General features: G+C 36.3%; 1 protein-coding gene across 6 annotated transcripts in view; it reads left to right on the top strand.

The window, feature by feature from the left end:
- Nucleotides 1-293: 293 nt before the first annotated feature.
- The window catches only part of PHF3 (PHD finger protein 3), an 81881-nt gene continuing 60410 nt past the window's right edge, over nt 294-21764 (top strand). Inside the window, exons 1-3 of one of the 6 annotated variants that reach the window (XM_053222615.1) lie at nt 9241-9544; nt 10342-10431; nt 11371-11639. In XM_053222615.1, coding sequence (XP_053078590.1) covers nt 11396-11639 — 244 coding nt within the window. In that variant the 5' untranslated portion in view covers nt 9241-9544; nt 10342-10431; nt 11371-11395. Of the gene's footprint in view, nt 442-613; nt 747-9240; nt 9545-10341; nt 10432-11370; nt 11640-21764 lie in introns of those variants that run through there. The other 5 variants (XM_027057494.2, XM_053222614.1, XM_027057498.2 and 2 more) reach the window with 5 other exon arrangements.

Genomic DNA, 21764 nt, shown 5'->3' with positions numbered 1-21764 from the left:
GTTACAGCCCGGGCCCCGCGGAGGCGCGGCACTGGAGAGCCCACATTGCGCAGGCGCAGCGTGCAGGCCGCGGCCCCCGGAACGGTAAACAGTGGGGTCACGTGACGCGGCCCGGCTCCTGCCCCCGCGCCGCCGCCGCACGCCGATGGCTGCGGGGTCTCGCGCCGCCGCACGGTCCCCACGAGGCGAGCGACCCTCGGGCCCTGGGCGGCGGCGGCTGCTACGAGAATAAAAAGGGCGGCGCGGAAGCCAGGCTAGTGTCGTCAGCAGCAGCCGCTCGGCCCTGTGAGCAAAAGAGGCTGTGGCAGCGACGCCGACGTCCTGCGCGTACCCCCTCTCCTCGGCACCCACCGGGCCCCCTCCTCCTCGGCGGCGGCGGCGGCGGCAGCGGCCACCATCTTCCTCTTGCTGCCAGTGGTAGCGCTCGTCTGGCGGAGCTGGGTGAGTTGCGGCTCTGGCCGCGGCCAGGGAGACGGGCAATTCTCCCCTCCCCCATCCCTTTCCACACGCACAGCGCCTCCGCGGGCCTCCCCGCCCCTCCCGCGGCGGACACTCCGCGCCTTTCTCCCGCGCAGCCGGGAAACCTCTCCGGCCTCTTGCGCAACGTCCCCGGCCTGCCCGGACCGTGCCTCTGTCGCCCGGGACCGTTTGGATCGCGGGGTGGGAGGGAGCCGCGGCGGCGAGGTGGCCAGGCGGAGGGTCTGGACCGCGGCCTCTCCCCGGCTTCTGCTCCCGGGCCTTCCGCGGTGAGTGTGCCCCACTGCCGCCGTCGCGCGGGCGCGCAGGCCCGGAGGCACCGCGGGCGCTGCCAGGAAGGCCCGGCCCGCAGGCCCCCGGACCTGGCCCTTCGTACCTCTTCCCTCCAAGGGAGCGAGCTCGGCATCGAGCTTTGGGCCCTGCCGCGAGGCTGAACCCTGTCCCAGCTTTTGGAGAGGGGAGTTGGCGCTCTATCCATCCTCCTACCGCGCGCTTTTGTGCTCGGGACCCAAACTGTCGACTCCTTTTGCTTAGTTTTAAAAAGGAAGCCTAGAATGTGGCTTTCGGAATAATATGAGTAATTTAATGAGCCACTTGTCGATTCGTGCGTGTTAATGGTGCTAAATAACTGATCACCTGACACGGGGAGGGGGGCAGGGAGGAGGGAGAAAGGGAGAGAATGTTAGTACCGCGCATAGTCCTGTTTCCCCCTTCTTTCCCCCAGCAATGTGTTGCCGGGTCCGATGACCTTTTCCCATCTTTGGATTTTTAAATGCCATTTTCTAGAGACTATGATTCGAGGTAGTTTGAATGCATGATTATTGGTGCTATTCAGGAATCATTTGCAGATTATGATCATGGAGAATCATTAATGTAAGTGGTAACAGCGCTTTGATATCTACCTTTACTAATCTTCATTACATGTAGAAATACTTAATTTAAAATGAGACATTGGTTATTGAGCCTTTCCCAAATACTACCTTATTTTAAGCCAAAAAAAAAAAAAAAGATACAGTAAACTATTTAGGGAGTACTTAGTACATTGTTCTACTTAGTTACGATTTGGGGGTCGATTTTTGTTTTCCTTTTTACAAAACTGGTTGTTTGAGATCTTGCAAAACTACGCCTTCTTTACTCATTCATTTCCTACCATTTTTTGATTCTTGAATGAAGTGTTTGGGATTGTGAAAATGTTTTTAGATGTGTTTGTGGTAAAGAGACACGAGTCAAAAGAACCAAGAAGTCTTTGCAGGATTCTTCTGTTTTTGAATTTGTATCCTCATTCCAGAGCTCAAGAGGTGTTGTATAAAGATTATTTCGAATAGTAGTTTTTGCTACCACTCGACCTTTTTATTACTATTATTTTCTGTCCAGTTCTTCTGTTTATTTGCCCTATATTACGATAATGAATTTTTCCTCCATCATCATTATACCTATTACTATTTTAAAATACATACTCCATTTCCCCATGATAGTAACATAATTTCAGAGAAGACTTAGGAGCTATTATTGGTCTGATTGAGCCATACACAGTTCAATTAGTAACAGAAAGACCTCAATTGAACTGGGCTGCTTTTTAAGTATGCAGAATTACAACCATAGATTTTAAGCTTTATTTGATAGCTGTACTGTTAATTTGTCAAAAGGGTAACAAGAGTTAGTTGATGGGACCAGTTTTCCCTTGTTTCTTGCATGCTTTATAGGTCCGTTTATTGAAGAGCATGAAAACGTGATATACTGCTTTTGCATCCTTCGGGCAGGGCAGTGAACTTCCTTGTCTGTCACATTGAGTTAGTTATGCATTCTATGCTGTTGGGATGGACTTCACATAACTTTAGTTGATCCTTTGGTATACTCATCTGTTGCATGTTCAAATAAGTTAAATCTAAGAGAAGCAGTTTGTGTAAATGTAGGTGAAAGCATTAATTAAATGCAAATTTCAGGATAGAAAAGTGGAAAGGAAGTTGTCTCTATGTTCAAATTGTTTAAAACCATAGTATTAAAATTTAAATTGTATTCAGATTGGAATTAGTTAAGAAAGGTTGATAATCTTTGATTTATGTAATAGCTTATTAATAAAACTCTGTTGTTAAAAGTTGGAAGGCAACAAGGTGACAATTGGATTACTGCAAAATTATCCTGAGTTTAGATTTTCACATAATATGTATTATACTTGGAAAAAACTGGTGAATGTAAATTATGCATACAATTTTTTTTTTTTTTTTTTTTTTTTAAGTACTGAAACATAATGGTTATCTTCCTTGGTAATATGGCGTTGCCTTTTTAATACATTTTGCTTTCTTAAATGTGCACTTTTTTTGTTTTTGACACATATTTCATGAAATCCTTTTTACTTAATTTTTGTCTGGAGATAAGGTCTTTTCTCCTCTTTAATGAGATAATGAGCTTCATTGATCAGTATCTCAGGTTTGTGGATTACCCGTAACTACTTCACAGTGTCAGGAACTATTAGGGTTCTTGGAGTGCAGATTTCTATTTTCTTTCATCCACATTTCAGGAAATCTTTCTGACGAGGGCTGTTGGATTTCTTTCTTTTGTGGAGCAGTACGTCTTGGGCTCTGTTTCTCTTATTTTTTCTTGGAGCACCTCCGAGAATCCTGGAGTATGTTTTCAGAAGGATAGACATTTTATTTTTTAACTACAAAAATGACTGGCAAATTGTTAGACACTTACAGTATAGTTGCATGTTTGAGAAAGATACTCCCTTTTATTTGCTGCTCTTTGAATACTGGGAAAAGATATTGAGGGTATTGGTTTGATTCAAAATATGTGAGACCCAGGGGCTGTTTTTACCCTCAAGAAACATAGTCTAGGTTGAGAAACAAGAGTCAAAGACTCAAGATGTTAAATCATTATTATTAAAGTGAAAAGATGATATTTCAAGAATTACAAAAGGCATTGTGTGAGAAATTGCCAAATGTGTAGACCGGACACTTACTCCTATGCATTGTGTGTTAATTTATATCATTAAAACAATTTTTTTTTAATGTTTATTTTTGAGAGAGGGAGTGCAAGCATGCATGGGGAAGGGGCAGAGAGAGGGAGACACAGAGTCTGAAGCAGGTTCCAGGCTCTGAGCTGTCAGCACAGAGCCTAATGCGGGGCTCGAACTCAAGAACTACAAGATTATGACCTGAGCTGAAGCTGAAAGTTTAACCAACTGAGCTACCCAGGTGCCTTTAGATCATTTTTTAATGGTCAGGGAATTTTCATTTTTATGATCAGTTGTACAGTGAAGAGAAAGAATGAAGAGAAATAGTTTAATAAAAATTTCAAAATACTATCCAGAAGTTTTAATTAGTTTTAGCATGATCTAACTTTATTAGATGAAGTTTTGAATGGCATAGTAGATTGTACAGAAAGGCTAAACTTAATGTTTTTTTGGTTCATTCATAATTTGTGTGAGTTGGCCATGTGAAAACATTCTAAAATTGTAGACTGTGAAAATAAATTGCAGAGTGTGTAGTCGATAACTTCCAAAATGATGTTTATACACACTGAGGATAGCCATTGTGTTTTTTATGTGTAGGGAGTGGCTAAGTGTGTATTTTCTAACTTATTTTGGAAGAAGGGTAGGTCACTTTCTTTTTAGTATTTTTAAGATTTTATTAATTATTAAGAACATAAAAATTAGTATTGTTACACAAGTAGAGTGCATATAGTGTAGTATAAATGTGCGGATTCAGTAATCACGCTGCTTGGGTTTCAGTTTGGGGCAAATTACATAATGGTCTGGGCCTCAATTTGCTTGTCTGTAAAATAGAGTAATTGCACCTTCCTTGCAGGGTTGTTGGGAGGAACTAATGAGATAAGGCATACAATACACTTAGCATAGGGCCTGAAACATAGTGCATGCTAAAAATACGTGTTAGCTTGTACTGTTAGGACCTACTCCATAGTTTTAATGATGAGCTACTTCCACTGGTTGTATGGTCAGTCCAAACTGCTAATATCAGTAGGATATGGTTGTAAACTTTGGAGTTAGTGCAGTTGGCTAGTGTAATTCTGCTTTTGCCAGATTCAGCTTGTACTTGATAGTTCTTTTTCTGGATTCTTAGGTTAGCTTTAGTCTTAGTATGGCAGACACCTTGGAATCTTACCTGTTCTTTCACCTGATTTAGAAAAGTTTCGAGCTTTGCTTTTTCTTAAAGATTCTAACCAATGCAACTGGAGTAGAATTTGAAGTGTGTTTAGAGCAGTTGATTAGGTTGCATTGCTCTATAGAATTGTACTTTCTAGAATTGTGTTGTACTACTTTGTTTAACCATTTAGTGATTTTCCTTTTCTCTATCCTGGAAAGATAACCTGTTACTCATCTTTAATGTTTTCATATTATGGTGGTTAAGAACTGACCTTTGTGTCAGAGCAGAATTGAGTCCCAGCTGTGTCACTTATTTATTTTATAATACTGGGTGTAACTTTGCTAAGCTTTAGCCCCACACTTATAACTTGAAATAATAATGGTACCTGCCTAATTGTATGGTTGTGAAGATTAAGTGACATCATGCATACATCAAGTTTACACTGTGCCTGGCACATAATAAATACTCAATGCATTTTGCTTTATAAATAGATAATATAGTGTAGTGGTAAGTGCATTGATTCTTGAAGGAAATTTTCTGGGTTCAAATTTCAGCTCCACCATTTACTGTAGCAAGTAGTTTAATCTCTTTGATCCCAATTCTTCCCTCCCTTCGTTTCTTTTTCTTTCTTTGTTTACTGAATTATAATATAGCATTGTTGTGAGGATTAAATTAATAAATGTAGGGCAGAGTTTCTTAACCTTAGCAGTTTTCTGACTGGATAATTCTTTGTTGTGGGGCTTTCCTTGTGTATGGTAGTATATTTACTGGATGCCAGTAGCCTGCCCTCCCTTTGTGATGACCAGAAATGTCTCCATATATGGCCAAATGTCCTCTGGAGGGACATAATCACCTCTGATTGAGAATTACTGATGTAAAGCATGTAGACCATTGCCTGGTGTGAAATTAGAGCACATCGTTTTACATTTTTAGTCACTATTAGTAGTGGTACTTTTATTTTTCTACTACTAGTGCCTATTAGAAATTTGTTCATGGTAAACAAGCCTGATGAATTGACAGCTTAATTTAGACTATAGGATAGGGGCTATAGGGCACCAAGCTTCCATTCCCAGGGCCTTTGCATTTAGGTCTTTGCCTGGATTGCTTTTCCTCATTTGTGCATGGATCACTCCCTCTTTTCAGGTTTTGGCTTACATGTTCATTTACCATTGTACATAGAAACACTCTTCCTCTCCCCATCACTATTACCCTGTTTAATTTTTTGTCATAGATTTTACAATCTCCTGAATATATTTGTAACTCCCCCATGCCACCCCCATACACATATATGTGAATACAGACTGCATGAGACAGAGCTTCTTCATAGTATAAACTGTTAGGGTCCTTGGTAGCTTTAATGATTTATTGTTAGGTTTATATCTATTTTTTTTTAAAGGAGATGACATGATAAAACATAGTTTTACTTTGAAGATGCTTCTGAAAAGTTGAGATAGTTTCAATGTATTCTTAATTTAAAGGGGATTTTGTAGAAATATAACTTTTTTTTCTTTTTTGCTGTTGGTGTTTTCTAAATCTTTTTTGCTTTCCATTCCATGAAACAGAATACATGCTGATTTATCAGTGTAAACTAAATTTGTTTGCAGTATAATTTTTTGAGAGTTACAGATAAAGTATTTTAAAGCGGGACATATCTTCAAACTCATTTTATTCAGAATGTTGGTAGTAATACTTATTTTTTAATTGTATTCTGAGTCTTTCCAAATGGTCTGTTAGGACCAGACTCTGTCATTCATAATTAGCACATGCTGTTCTTCCCTTTGCCTGGAGTATCTTCTGGACCTTTAGGATCCAGCTCATACATCACTTGCTTAGATATTCTTGGCCTCATGAGTTTCACCTTCCTCTGTAATAACTGTCTGCAATCCTTATTATGACACTGTCCTATTTTGTTGTGATGTTTACATGTTGTTTATATGTCTATACTCTTATATTGTGAGTTCCTTGGATTTGAATGGTACTTGTTTCACTGGTACCTATAATAATACTTTATAAGTAGATGCTTAATAAATATGTGAATAAATGAGTAATTTTGAATTAAGTAGATTACCCAGTTCTCTGACTTAGCTGGAGATAGATATTTTATGGTCTGGAAACATGAGACATTACTGTGATCTAAGAACTAATTCCTGGTTTCAATATATACCCAAATTATTAGTATCGATTTAATTGAATATGTACATATCATTATCCATTTAACATACACTCTAGATGGACTTGTTGTTTTATTTTTATTTATTTTTTTGAAGATTTTAAAGATCTTCTTTGTGCACATTACTAGGTATCTCCTCTAATTTTTATTTTTATTATTTCTTTTAATGTTTATTTTTGAGAGAGAGAGAGAGACAGAGCACGAGTTGGGGAGGAGCAGAGAGAGAGCGAGACACAGAATCCGAAGCAGGCTCCAGGCCCTGAGCCATCAGCCCACAGCCTGATGCGAGGCTTGAACTCAGGAACCATGAGATCATGACCTGAGCTAAAGTCAGATGCTTAACCTACTGAGCCACCTAGGCGCACCTATTATTATTTTTAAATATACTTTTCAAGGTTCTTTTTTTTTTTTAAGTTTACTTATTTATTTATTTATTTATTTAATTTGTACACGCAATGTGGGGATCAAAATTCACGGCGCCTAGATCAAGAGTTGTGTGTTCTTCTGACTGAGCCAACCAGGTGCCTCCTCTAATTTTCGAGTAATTTTAGATTAGTGTTCATGTTTTTAAAAAGACTTATTTTTATAACAACTTCAGACTTATAGAAAAATTGCAGACATTGTATAGAGTTTCTGTATTCCTTCATCCAGTTTCCTGATTGTTACATCTGACATAATGCTAGTGCCTTTATTAGAACTAGAGATTAACATTGGTACATTGCTATTAACTAACTTGCAGACTTTATTCTGATTTTACTGGTTTTTCTTTTACTGTCCTTTTTCTGTTTCATGATCCAACCCATTTTACCACATTGCATTTAGTAGATTAGTGTGTTCATGTTAATTGAGTTAATATTTCTGCAGTTGACTTAACGTTTGTTTTCCAATTTAGCATGGAAAATTTTATCATTTTATTTTTGATACTGAGAACTTGATATCTGAAACTGATCTTTTAAAACGAATTGCTTTATGCTTCCATTAAATATTATTTTCAAGGTAGTCTTGTGAGATGGCTGTATACTATCATTTTTGGAATTTTTCCTTGGAATTGCCCCCAGAACCACTTAGTACTGCTTATGAAAAGTCAGTCTTACTAATTTATAATAGATTTACAAGAAAACTGGTCTTGTGATGTCTCCTGTAGAAATTGTCTTTGGGTCCCTAATTTTATAACCTATTCTGTGTTGGAAGAATCCTGGTCTTGTTGGCATAAAGATGTCTCAATGGTAACTGCTTAGTAAACATGTGTTGAATGAATTAAAAGTAGTATTAAATAAATGTAATTTTGTTATGCTAGTCCTTTTCAATATTTGACTATGGAAGCCTTTTCCCTGATGTGCTTATTTAAATTCAGATAAAACACACTTTACAAGTCATACCAGTTTGGCCAAAAAGCTGTAGTGGAAAGTTTGGTTCACCCATCTTATTTACACAATGTTTTGCTTTTTATATTTTTTAAAATTTGTCTTTAAAGACTATTGTCTACCTTTGAGATAAAAAAATATGTCACAAGCTCTTAAAGTACTTTTTGTAAAGGAGTTTTGGGATGGTTCAGTAATAGTGCTATTGAAAAAAACATACTGCTTATTTAGATCACTATTTACTAAATATTGTGAATGTTATTAAATAATGTGAATGAATATTGAGAATGGGTTGGTCTTCCATATAGCTTTGTGATTTTGAGCTATGTGATCATAATTTTGAATGTTCTTAATGTCTCCATCACTTGAAATCACATAACCAGTAGTAACAGAAAGATGGACTTCAGGTTAAGTTTGTAGAATTTATCAGACTCGTGTTGCTATGGGAATAAGTGCAATTTTCAGTAGATTCAGCATACTTTTTTTAGAAGGAAAGTTTACTATTTGCTTTTAGAGCTGGAATTAACTTTTTTTTCTTTTTGATTCATCTGAGAAAAAAGATTACTAAGTGGGATGCAACTTTGAAAAGGATGTAGTCTTGACCTGTGGCTTTGGATTCCAGCATATTGTAGATAAACTAATTTGTCAGTAGTTTTAGCTGCGTAATTTGTAAGCATTTAATAACATTTTTGTAAATTAAATACCAGAAATTTATTATACTAAAATTTTTTGGAACCTAAAAACATATTAGTGGAAGTATTAGTGATATAATTGAGCCTTTTTTAGGTACTGAGATCAGGTAGTATTAGAGAATTAAAAGTTTTCCTGAGTTTTCATCAGCATTATGAGCTGTAATTTTCTTTTAATGTTACAGTTAGAGAATGCATATAAAATAGCCAGCATGTCAATCAAATCATTAACATTTTAGTGCTTTATGAATATTAATTAATTTAAAAAAATGTTTTATTTTTGAGAGAGAGGGGGGGGGGAGGGGTAGAGACAAAGGGAGACACAGACCCCAAAGCAGCTCCAGGCTCTGAGCTGTTAGCACAGAGCCCCATGTGGAGCTGTAACTCACGAGCCACAAGTTCATAATCTGAGATCATAATCTGAGCCGAAGCTGGATGCTTAACTGACTGAGCCATCCAGGCGCCCCTATTAATATTTTAATATACGTAAAATTCCAAAATTTGAGAAGAGATACTGAAATCCTTCATTTAGAAGGGGATTAACTTTTGTGAGAATGCGGAAATTTTCTTTCATTTTTTTTTTTTTAGGATTTTAAATTGAGTTACAATAAACTTTCTACTTAAAATGAACAGATTGATGAATTCCAGTGGATGTATACATTCATGATTTAGGAAATTTTTATCATTCCCCAAAGTATCTTCCTGTCCCTTTGCAGTGTATCCTTCTGTTATCCAAGGACCCAGGTAACTACTGGTTTGTTAGAAAATTATTTTTAAAGAAGAGCCTTTAATGAGTCAAATCTAGTCAATTTCTAGTTTGGGAGCTTAGTGTGAAAGAGGAAGAGGTATGGCTATAGGCTGTGGAGCCTAGGAACCTAGGTTTGAATCTTGGCTGTTTTATGGTTTGGGGTGGGGAGATATTTACATTATTTATTTGTTTACTTTTATTATAATATTTTATTATTATTTTTAATGTTTATTTTAGAGAGAGAGAGACAGAGTGAGTGGGGGAGGGCAGAGAGAGAGAGAGAGGCAGACACAGAATCCAAAGCAGGCTCCAGGCTCTGAGCTGGCAGCACAGAGCCCGATGTGGGGCTCGAACTCACGAGCTATGAGATCATGATCTGAGCTGAAGTCAGATGCTCAACCGACTGAGCCACCCAGGTGCTCCAATATTTACATTATTTAAATGAATTGTCTTTTAAAAAATTATTTGTTAAGTGTTCATTTATTTTAGAGAGAGAATGAGAACGAGTGGGGGGAGGGGCAGACCGAGAGGTTCCAAAGCGGGCTCCATGCTGATAAAAGTGAGCCCAATGCGGGACTCGAAAACTGTGAGATCATGACTTGAGCCGAAGTCAGAGTCTCAACTGATTGAGTCACCCAGGCGCCCCAGTTATTTAAACGTATTTTCTATGTAGAGTCTATTATTATCATTGGGCATAAATGGGCTAAATATGGGTGAAATGGTTGGCAGCATATGATATATACCCAGTAAATTGTCAAATATCTTTGAACTTCCTCTTCCTTCATTTTTATAGGGGAAAGAATCAAGGACAGTTTGAGGAAATTTTGGTAGATTTGGAGCCGATCTAAAAAATCTTGGAATTTTGGAACCCAAGATGTTCTGGGTTAGTTGAATTTCTAGCTAACTGAATATTATTAGATGTTTTTGCTGATGCCCTTCCTCTCCCACCTTCCAAAATACATTGGTTCAGTTTTTTCTGAAACCAGTCTTATTTTCATGATTCAACTTTTGATTAATTGAGGCTCTTCAGGGCATGAGATGACCTTTCTGAGCAGTGTGTAGTATATATAGTAGGAGACTAGCTTGACATCTGTATGTACCTCACATAACTCACTAAAATAAATTTAAATCTCTGATATATTGTTTTCTTGTCATTTATCCCATTTTATCCTAAAAGGAGTCCCCCCCACTAAAATGTGTGTATGTGCACGTCTCTGCCTGTGTATGTGTGTATTTTTTTGAGTTTTGATTTGTTGGGTTTAATTAATAGTGTCTTTTCATTTCCCCCTCGACCCCTACAAACGACCTTTTTCTCTCTGTATTACCTTTCTTTAAATGATTTAAATGCTTTGTAAATGACACAAGGCTATTTTACCATCTTAATAGGTATGGGACAAACATGATTTGATTTTGGCTCTTTTATGTGGTCTTATTGTGAAAGCAGTGTTTTATTCTTAATTTATGAACAGATTATGGTTAAAAACACACGGTTTTTATGGTTTAAGCCATGTCATTCTTTCAATTGTATCAAATTAATGAATTATATACATAGTTTTTCCCTCAAAATAATAAACTGAGTAAACATTTAATAGGATTTCTGGTAAAATGATATTCTACATGTATGATGAAGAAACATTATTTAGTAAAGATTCGTTCTACATGTCCAAATGTTTATTCTAACAACAGTGAGGGTTTTTTTTTAAAAACAATTCAGAAATACCGAAGTGTGTTCTTAGACTCAAAACTATTAAAATAATTTGGTTTTAGGTGATTATCAATTGATAGCTTTATTTCTTATGGTATTTTTTTTGTCTTTCTATAGGGCTGAAAGACACACAGAAGTCTTCATGGATATAGTTGATACATTTAATCATTTAATTCCTACTGAACACTTAGATGATGCCCTATTTCTAGGATCCAACCTGGAGAATGAAGTCTGTGAGGATTTTAGTACAAGTCAAAATGTCTTAGAGGACTCGCTGAAGAACATGCTCAGCGATAAGGATCCTATGCTAGGATCTGCAAGTAACCAGTTCTGTTTGCCTGTTTTGGATAGCAATGATCCCAATTTCCAGATGCCTTGTTCAACAGGTAATTCTTACTTTTTTTTTTTTTTTTTAGTCTGCAATTTAAAATAAAAAGAATTTTCAGCAGCATCTTTTTTATTCTTTTTCTTTTTTTTCTTTTTCTTTTTTTTTGTTTTTTTTTGTTTTTTTGTTTTTTTGGTGAGGGTAGTGAATTTAGGATTCTTTGCTTTCAATTTAGAGCTGCTGTTCTAGACATCAGAATTAGACTTTAAATTTTCTTCCAAGGAGTGTGGAATTATCTTTGAGGATATTATGGATATGGATAGGGTGACCATATAATTTATTATCCAAAGGGGGACACTTTTTGAGAATTACAGGGGTGCTGTTTATTACATTATGACAAAAAGTATAAGTTGGGACTCTCTCTAGTATGTAGGGATTGCTTAGCAAATTGGAACATTATGTCACTATAGGCCTGCTGGAGTCAAGGGGAACTGCTGAATTGACCTTTCTCAGTGCCCCTCCCAGACCTTCATATTTAATATATTGTATGCTTTCATTTCAGATATTTTGGTATTTTGTACATGTATCTCAAAACCAGCGAAAGAACTCTAGACCTGTGCTGTCCAGCATAGTAACCACTAGCCACATAAAACTGTTAAATCACTTTAGAGGAGTGCAGTCCTAACTGAGATGTGCTGTGAAGTGCACATTAGATTTATTTGTTTAAGTAGGCTCCGGGCCCAGTGCAGAGCCCAATGTGGGACTTGAACTCAGGACCCTGAAGTTAAGATCTGAGTTGAGATCAAGAGTCAGATGCTTAACTGACTTCAGCCACCAAAGTACCTCCTGCACATTACATTATAAAGACTTAATATGAAAAAAGAATATCAAATATATTTTGTCAGAGGGCTTTTTTGTTTTGTTCTGTTTTTTTAATGTTTATTTTTGAAGAGAGAGAGGCGGGGGAGGGGCAGAGGGAGAGGGAGAGCGGGAATCTCTGTGCTGACAGCACAGAGCCCTATGCAAGGCTCAGTCTCACAAACTGTGAGATGATAATCTGAGCCGAAATCAAGAGTTGGATGCTTAACCAACTGAGCTACCCAGGTGCCCCATTGGAGTTTTTTAATGTTGATTACATTTATGATATTTTGTATACTTTGAGTAAAATAAAATATATGGTTAAAATTAATTTCATCTCTTTTTACCTTTTTTTAAAAGTGGCTACTTGAAAATTTAAAATTACATATGTGGCTTGTATTATATATCTATTGGATAGCACTGATCTAGGTTCTGTAGTTGAAGTAACTGGAAGATTAAGGATAGCAACTTTCTGTAAGGCTAAACGAATTCTTAATATGAAATTATCTCAGATACATTAATATGTGGGAAAATATGTAGGTTTTCTTTTATAAAGCAAAGCAAATATTACAGCAGACTTTGGGGCAATTAGCTAGCTATTCTGTAAGCTAAAATTAACTAAAGGAAAATCAGCTTCACTCGAGAATTTAGGCTTCCCATCACTGTTCCATAGAGTAGTTCACAGGTTTATGTGGTGTTGATCTGCCTTTCAATGAGTCTAGACTTCTGCACTATGATTTTTCAGAATAATTTTTGTTTCGTTTTAATATTTTCTGCCTAATATTTTAATATAACAATATTTAAATTTATATTAGGCTGGCCTGCTATTCATCCATAAATTTTTCAGATTACTCTGCTTGAAGACCTCAACATTTTGCCTACTAGGAATCTTCATTTTAACAGCTCTTTAATACTGAGGTCTTTTGAATTGTTTGCTAATGGTATATCTCTGAATTACATACCTGGTGTTGTGTTATTGCGTAGGTTTACATTGTTTTTGTTGTATTTTAAATGTTTTAAACCTTTTAAAATTTTGTTTTATGTATGCACTGTTCAAGTTTTTTACTTTGGTTCCTGTGTCAGTACAGTGTACCTAATTATCTTTATTGTCAAGTGCTTTTGACAGTTCTTGGTTGTATACAGAGTCGCACATCTCAGTCTAAATTCAGGAAAAACATTTATTGAGTACTTATGTGCTTATTACTGGAAATATGGTTACTCTTTAGGATGTTAATTGGTTCTGAAATTAGCAAATGTATCATCTTGTTAGACTTCTTTATTTATAAAATTTCAGCCCTTTTATAATACCAGTATTCCTACTTGCTGTCCCCCTTTTTTAAAGAATTGATTTTTATTGATCTGAAAACTTTCTATTGTGAAAAGTCTCTTCAGTTTGGTGAACATTTCTTTTCTTAATAGAAGACTGAGAACATCTCTGCTGAAGTACTTAACAGTTTTTTGAGGTATAATTAATACTTGTTTGTGATTCTGTTATCTTATAAACTTGAACTTTTTTATTTAAGAACTTAAGTAGAATTATTTTCTAAATTTATTTTAAATTTGTGTGTTATAATTATTTACCTTGGCTCTGAAGTGTAACTGTTTTTATTAATATGTATGTAGTATATATGTTTTTAAGATAGTAAGGGAATTTGTGGAGGAAATTTTAAGTAATAAAGCTCTTCTGTCTAGGATCGTTTAGATTTCTTTATGCGGTCGGTAGGGCATTTATCTTGATTGCTTCAAAGTTCCATTTGCCCTTTGGGATATTTGGTTGAGTAAAAGGCCTATATATTTTCTAATGATAGCAAGATGGACATCATTTAAATTTTTGAAAAGTTTGTTTTGACATAATTTTAGATTTCAGAGACAGTTGGGAAGAAGAAATTATATTATAAACCATTTAGTGAAAACCTTATATGGATAATTTTTATAAGTTTCAGCTATTCACATACCACTTCAGCTTTTTGTTATAAAATAAAAAGGATATAGTTTTTATCCAGATGTTTTGTACATGGGTCTATATGCTTTTATTAATTGTCTTACTGAATCTTTAGCAGGGAAATGACCCTGTCACTATTCCTCACATCAATGACAGTTGTAGATTGTGGTAATTTTGTAACTTTGGTTTTGACAGTGCTAAAACTAGCAAACCAATAACTACTATGTCTTGTTCTCTACTATGCTTAACCAAGTTGATTTGCTGTAGTTGTTAAAGACCAGTTTTTTGTTGGCATAGTTGAATGGCTTGCATATATTTAATCTGTATCCGGAAGTCATAGAATAGCTTTAAAAATTACAAAAATAGGAAAGAAACGTTGAAGATTACTTTTAGGGCTCTGTTTGAGGCAAAAAAATTAGGATGCTGATCATTTCATGTTGGGAGATCACCAATAGATTTCTGGTCTCTTTTAGAATGCTTTGGACTCCAGTATATATGTACATAATTGCAGTATTTGCATATGGTTTTTAGATTGCCCAGTAAACTTTTTTTTTTTAACTCCAGTGAGGAAAATCATTAAGTAGTGGAGAAATGTCTGATCTTGATAATCACAACAGTTATCGGAATTCTTTAAAAATCTTGTTATCCTTAAAATTAAAATATTTGCCCAAGTAATAGGTTGTTGATACCAAATATATTGTATATACCACTTGAACATATTGTTTATATATACCACTTGTTTATATATACCACGTATGTAAAATCATTGAAATGGTTTTTGAAAAACTGGCAATACACAGTGTCAAGGAGAAATATTTTTTCTCTCCTTTTACAAACATGTTCCCCTTTTACATGGATGGCTCTGATTCATAAATGTGAAGGAAGTCTTGTATTTAACCATTTCTTTATATGGTATATTGAAAAGAAATGTTCAGTGGCTGTAATTTGATTTATTTAAGATCAGGAAGACAGATATATTGTAGATATGTGGGTACACAGAATACCTTTTATTCAAATAGTACTTACTCATAGCTCTTGTGCTCTTCAGTGAAACCAAGGTGTTCTTTGCAGGCCACGTCATGGCTTACAAAATAATCATTGACTAAAATAAGAAAAAGCCCCTCCTGTACATGGTTTTTGGAGATTAAACATTTTAGAAAGTCCTTAAAATCTTACCGGTATCTTGCATATTTGCTAAAAATTGATTCATATTGTGCATTTAAGTACTTTTTTCAAATGTAAAGGAAAATTTCTAGTAGCATGCATATGTGATAGTCACTTTCCTGTCATGAATGACATTCAAGCAGTTTTGTTTAGTAAGAATTTTAGTTTGTGCTGCTTTCCTCACAGCAAAGTATTGTAATACATGTTAAGACTGGTTTTATAAGCCTCTTAGCAATGTGTGATTTGGTCCCTTTTTTGGCACACAAGTTTTAACTTTGGTCATAGCTCATAATTTTGGGGCATCTTCACCATTAGAGGCAGAATTCATCTATGTAAAATCAGAAAAATTGTGTTGTCCTGACACTTGTCCTGAAAAAATTGGTGTCTTAGTGCATTACTGAGATTTATTAAAAGGTGTTTACAAATTTTTTTGTTTTTTCAGTTTATTTTGATTTATTTTGAGAGTGACAGAGACAGCACGAGTCAGGGAGGGGCAGAGAGAGAGGGAGACCAAGAATCCTAAGCAGGCTCCACACTGCCTGCACAGAGCCCAGTGCAGGGCTGGAACTCAAGAAATGGTGAGATCATGACCTGAGCTGAAACCGGATGCTTAACTGACTGAGCCACCCAGGCATCCCTTTTTAAAAATGTTTAAAATGTATTTAAGTAATCTCAGCACTCAGTGTAGAGCTTGAATTCAAACCCAACAGCCCAAGATCAAGAGTTGCATGCTCCCTCTGACTGAGTCAGCCAGCTGCCCCTTTTCACAAGTTTTTATGGCTTCATGCTTCTCTTGGACAGCATTTTCAATCAGACATTACATTTAACTAAACACAGTGGACCTTTGATCCAATAAAATCCTGTTTTCAGATTTTAATTATTATTCTTCTTATTCATACTTGATTTGTGGGGGTGGCAAACTGTTCAGATAAATTAGAAGATGTGTATCCAGCTACACATATAAATTCATTCCGTATTTGCACTGGGGTCTTTTTTCACTATTTTTATTATTCTGAGTGGTAGTTTTTTTTTTTTTTTTTTAACCTCTTGTGCCATCACAAGAAGTCACAATCAGTGAACCTCTTGTGCAGTTTATCTTATTTTTGAGAATTGGCGTTTGAACAAGAAAATACAAACAATACATGTAAGCAAAGTAGTAATACAAATGTGATGAAATACTAAGACAGATTGTATACTGTTAATTGTTAGAGTAACTGATCACCCTTGTACGAACGTGCATAGGCTTTAAGAATAAAACATCATTTCCATAAGTGATGGTTAATATTAAATATCATTTTGAATTATAATTAGAGTGATTTTGGTGAAAATGAGTATGTTTAGAAGAGAGCTAACAGAAAAGAGAGGCAAAAATTTGTAGAATTAGAGATGTAACGTTAGTGGAGGAGAGAAAATGCTGGAAGATGGAAAGAGTAGGATATAATAGCCATAGATCCTTGAAAGTTTGTCACATTGGCAAGAGATTTGACTTTTGTTTGTTTGTTTGTTTGTTTGTTTATTTATTTGGGGGTGGGAACAGAGAGAGAGAAGAGAGAGAATCCCAAGCAGGCTCTGCACTGCCAGTGCAGAGCCTGGCACAGGGCTCGATCCATGAACTGTGAGGTCATGACCTGAGCTGAAATCAAGAGTTGGATGCTTAACGACTGAGCCACCCAGGTGCCCCAAGAAATTTGACTATATTATGAATAATGGGAAAGAGCTTAGATCCATTAGGGAGCAGTTAGAGGTACAGTTTGATTGGCTAAAAGGAAGAACTTAGGGTTCATCAGAAATAGAGTAATAGTTCCCTGGGAATATGAAATTTACACTTTTTTTTTTTTTACAGTTGACTTTTGCTCTCTTTAACTTGATGTAATATAAAGCCAAGTATATTTTAATTTTACTTCGCGTTGAATGAACATTTAATTTTCTGTCTTAATTTAAAATCTGAAAATTAGTCATGTCTTCATCATTATATCCCTAAGTAATGTCTTTCAGTTTATTCCTTTTATCTATTACTTAAAATTCATTTCATTATTATTTCTGAAGCCCATTGCATATTTCACGTAAAATACAAACCTTGGATCAAGACTAGAACAGTTTTTATTCTTTGGGTTACTGAATCTTTTAAAATTTAACTTGCATATGTGTGTTCTCATAATGGGCTTCTTTTCTCAAGATCTGGGATATTTGGTTCTATTCAATCTACCTTTTTTCTGGAAATCCCAGAGCCCTCTGTCCTTATCTTTTCCTGTCTAGGCTTGTCATTCTCTTGACCTGTTGAACATCTGTCATCCCTGAGCTTCACTGCACTCCTTGAGTAGAGCTATTAGAGCTATTACTTTTCTGTATTACATCTGTTCCCTCTTAATGACATCTTTAGTCAGTTTCTGGTCATACCATATTTGAGTAATAATTTGCTTTTATTTGAATATCACCTTTCTTAAAATTTTAAGGCATTATTTCTTAGCCTTCTAGCATCTAGTATTGTGGTTAGGTTGCCTGATTCTTGTATGAGACTTTTGCTTTGTTAGGTGGCCATTCTTGCACTCCTGCTTTAGAATCTTTTCTGTATCTTTTGGTGTTTCATCTTTAATTTTTGCTGGGCCCTTGGTGGGTTTTCAGTTTGGAGAGTGATCCCTTCAGCTCTGTGAAATTGTCTTCTGTTTTCTCTGCAACTCCTAGTAGACAGATTTTGCCCTTTCTAGAGGACACATTTTTCATCTCTTTCTTGAATATTTACCATATTTTGCTTTATGTCTTCTTAGAGAGTCACTGTCATATTTTCCATTTCTTTGAATATTTAATTTTGACAATTGTATTACTGTTTCTAAGAACTCTTATGTTCATTCATAGCATTTTTAATTTTTAAATTTATTTATTTATATATATATATATATATATATATATATATATATATATATATTAAGCTTTATACCCAGTGTGGGGCTTGAACTCCACCCTCAAGACAAGAGTTGCCTGCTCTATCTACTGAGCCAGCCGGGTGCTCCTATTCATACCATTTTTAAATAGTATTCTGTTTGTTATAGGGTTATAGTGAGAGTCTCTTTATAGTCAATTAATTTTTTATTTGTATATTTTGGTCTTACTGTGTTGTAAGCTTTTTCCAAATGTCTAATTATTTTTGGTTTGTTGATGTTTAAAATGGGAGAATAGGAAATGTATGTCAGGTTTGCTGTGGGATAAGTGAGTATTAGCTAGATAGCCTGCAGTTATTTTGGGGAACTTCTGAATACCAGGATGAGAGGCGCTTTATCATTAGGTGTTCATTCGGTTTCACTTCAGGGTTAAGAAAAGATTTTCTTGCTTGGAGTTCATTGCTTGGCTATAAGCCTTATTGGGTAGTATTTAAGTCAGGGGAAGGGATGAGGTTGACCTCTTAGTATGTTAGTCCTTAAGGTAATTCTTTTATTTTCTTGCCCAGGTCACTGCCAATACCCTTTGTTAGGTGGGGTTGTTCCCTCTTAAGTTACAGCTCCCTTTGGCTCTAGGCTGTAACTTTTTCATGCTCTGTTTCATTAATCTCTTCTGTTCAGGTTTCTTTTCATCTTTCAGAAGTGTGTTAAAATCTTTCATCAGCTTTTGGGCTTCCTCTTATTCTTTGTTATTATGGGCTTTTACCTTTTATTCCTTTATTCTCATTTTAATGGGATTTAGGGAAGAATAGGAGATAAAATTTGGCCCTAGGGAGCCAATGACTTTTTTAATTAGGTCAGGTAGAAAATTTCTGATACCCAGTAATTCCTTCTTAAGAATTTTGGAACCCTTAGTATCTAAAATCTATGAAGGACTTACCAAACTCAACCCCAGAAAAACAAGTAATCTGGTGAAGAAATGAGCAGAAGACATGAACAGACACTTTTCCAAAGAAGACATCCAGATGGCCAACAGATACATGAAAAGATGCTCATCATCAGGGAAATACAAATCAAAACCACACTGAGATACTACCTCACACGTCTCAGAATGGCAAAAATTAACAACTCAGGAAGCAACAGAAGTTGGTGAGGATTTGGAGAAAGGGGAACCCCCTTCCACTATTGGTAGGAATGCAAACTGGTGCAGCCACTCTGGGAACCAGTGTTGAGGTTCCTCAACAAATTAAAAATAGAATTACCCTACGACCTAGGAATTTATCCAAAGGGTATAGGAGATGATTCATAGGGGCATATGTACCCCAATGTTCATAGCAGCTCTATCAACGATAGCCGAATTATGGAAAGAACCCAAATGTCCATCAACTGATGAATGGATAAAGATATGGTATACATATATAATGGAATATTTCTTGGTAATGAGAAAGCATGAAATCTTGCCATTTGTAACAACACGGATGGAACTGGAGGGTATTATGCTAAGTGAAGTACGTCAGTCAGAGAAGGACAGATACCATGTTTTCACTCATATATGGAATTTGAGAAACTTAACAAAAGACCATGGCAGGAAAGGAAGGGGGAAAAATAGTTTCAGAGGGAGGCAAACCGTAAGAGACTCTTGAATACAGAGAACAAACTGAGAGTTCATGGGGGAGGGTGCGGGGTAGAGGAAATGGGTGATGGACATTGAGGGAGGGTACTTGTTGGGATGAGCATTGGGTATTATATGTAATTGAAGAATCATGGGAATCTACTCCTGAAGCCAAGAGCACACTGCATATACTGTATGTTAGCTAACTTGACAATAACTTGTATTTAAAAAAAAAAAAAAAAAGAATTTGGAACCCTCTTATTATCTTGCCTTTGTCAGTGTTGAATTTTACCCTGTTGTTTATTTCTTCCATGGTCAGTTTGCACTTGTTTTCTCTTTTTTAAGATTTCTTAACCTATTAGTAGTATTAACCTTAATTGCTAGTTTTTTGTTAGTAACAAAGCTATTAACAAACTTCTTAGAGTTTGCAAGTGTGTTAGAATTTTCCAAAGAAGAACCAATAGGTGTGTGTGTGTGTGTGTGTGTGTGTGTGTGTGTAATATAGGGGGAGACAGAGATAATGAAGTTAAGATTGTTTTAAGAAATTGGTTTATGTGATTGTGGAGGCTGGCAAGCCCAAAATCTGCAGGGTAGGCTGGTAGACTGAAGACCCAGGGAAGAATTGATGTTGTGTCTTGAGTCTGAAGACAGAATTCCTTCTTACTCAGGGGACCTCCATCTTTTTTCTCTTAAGTTTTTCAACCGATTTGTTGGGGTGCATCCATGTTATGGAGGATAATCTGTTTTATTCAGAGGCTATTGGTGTAAATGTTAATTTCATCAAAAAATATGTTCACAGTAACATTTAGACAGGCATTTCACCAAATAACTGCGTTCTGTGGCATAATGAAGTTGGTACTTATTACCCATGAGAGCAAGGTACCAAACTCAGAACATGATAGATTATTCTTTGAACTATTACTGCTAGTTTATATATGTTGTCATGAAACTGCTTTTTTTTTTTAATTTTTTTTTTTTAACGTTTATTTATTTTTGAGACAGGGAGAGACAGAGCATGAACGGGGGGGAGGGTCAGAGAGAGAGGGAGACACAGAATTGAAACAGGCTCCAGGCTCCGAGCTGTCAGCACAGATCCCGACGCGGGGCTCGAACTCACGGACCGTGAAATCATGACCCGAGCTGAAGTCGGCCGCTTAACCGACTGAGCCACCCAGGCACCCCATGAAACTGCTTTTAATCTCAGAGTTTCATGGGGAGTTTGCAGGCAGAGGAGCTTATAAAACCCCCAGTTCTTTTCTTTTATAAGGGATTATATATAAAGGAAGTTGAAAAATAGCTAATATGTGTGGATGTTAATGTAACAGGTACTGCACAAAAGTACTTGGCCAACATTATTTCATTAGTTTCACAAAAGCCTTAAAAGCTGTAAGTAACTATCAATCCCATTTTATAGCTAAACTGAAATTTTGAGAGTCGGTTAAGTGATTTGCACGTTCACTAATACGTAGGTCATAGACTAGAAAAGATTCTTAGTCTTCTTGTCGTCAAGCACATGAGTGTTCTTAAGATCAAGGCTCTAAAACTGTATCCCAAATTTCATTTGGCTTCATAGTCAGCAAAATTAGGATGAGGAGTGGTTTTAAGTTCTGTTTTTAAAGGACCAAAGGGGATAGTTCTCGTCTTTCCCTTTCAAAGAATGTATGCATTTTTGCATTTATAAGATTTATGAATGCCTGATATGGCTCTTCATTATTAAAGACTACATGTTTTAGAGAG

The sequence above is a fragment of the Acinonyx jubatus genome, chromosome B2 (genome assembly GCF_027475565.1).
Source record: "Acinonyx jubatus isolate Ajub_Pintada_27869175 chromosome B2, VMU_Ajub_asm_v1.0, whole genome shotgun sequence".
In the NCBI taxonomy this organism is placed as follows: Eukaryota; Metazoa; Chordata; class Mammalia; order Carnivora; family Felidae; genus Acinonyx; species Acinonyx jubatus.
The sequence above is the reverse complement of the archived record's forward strand: the minus strand, read 5'-3'. Positions and strand labels throughout refer to the sequence as shown.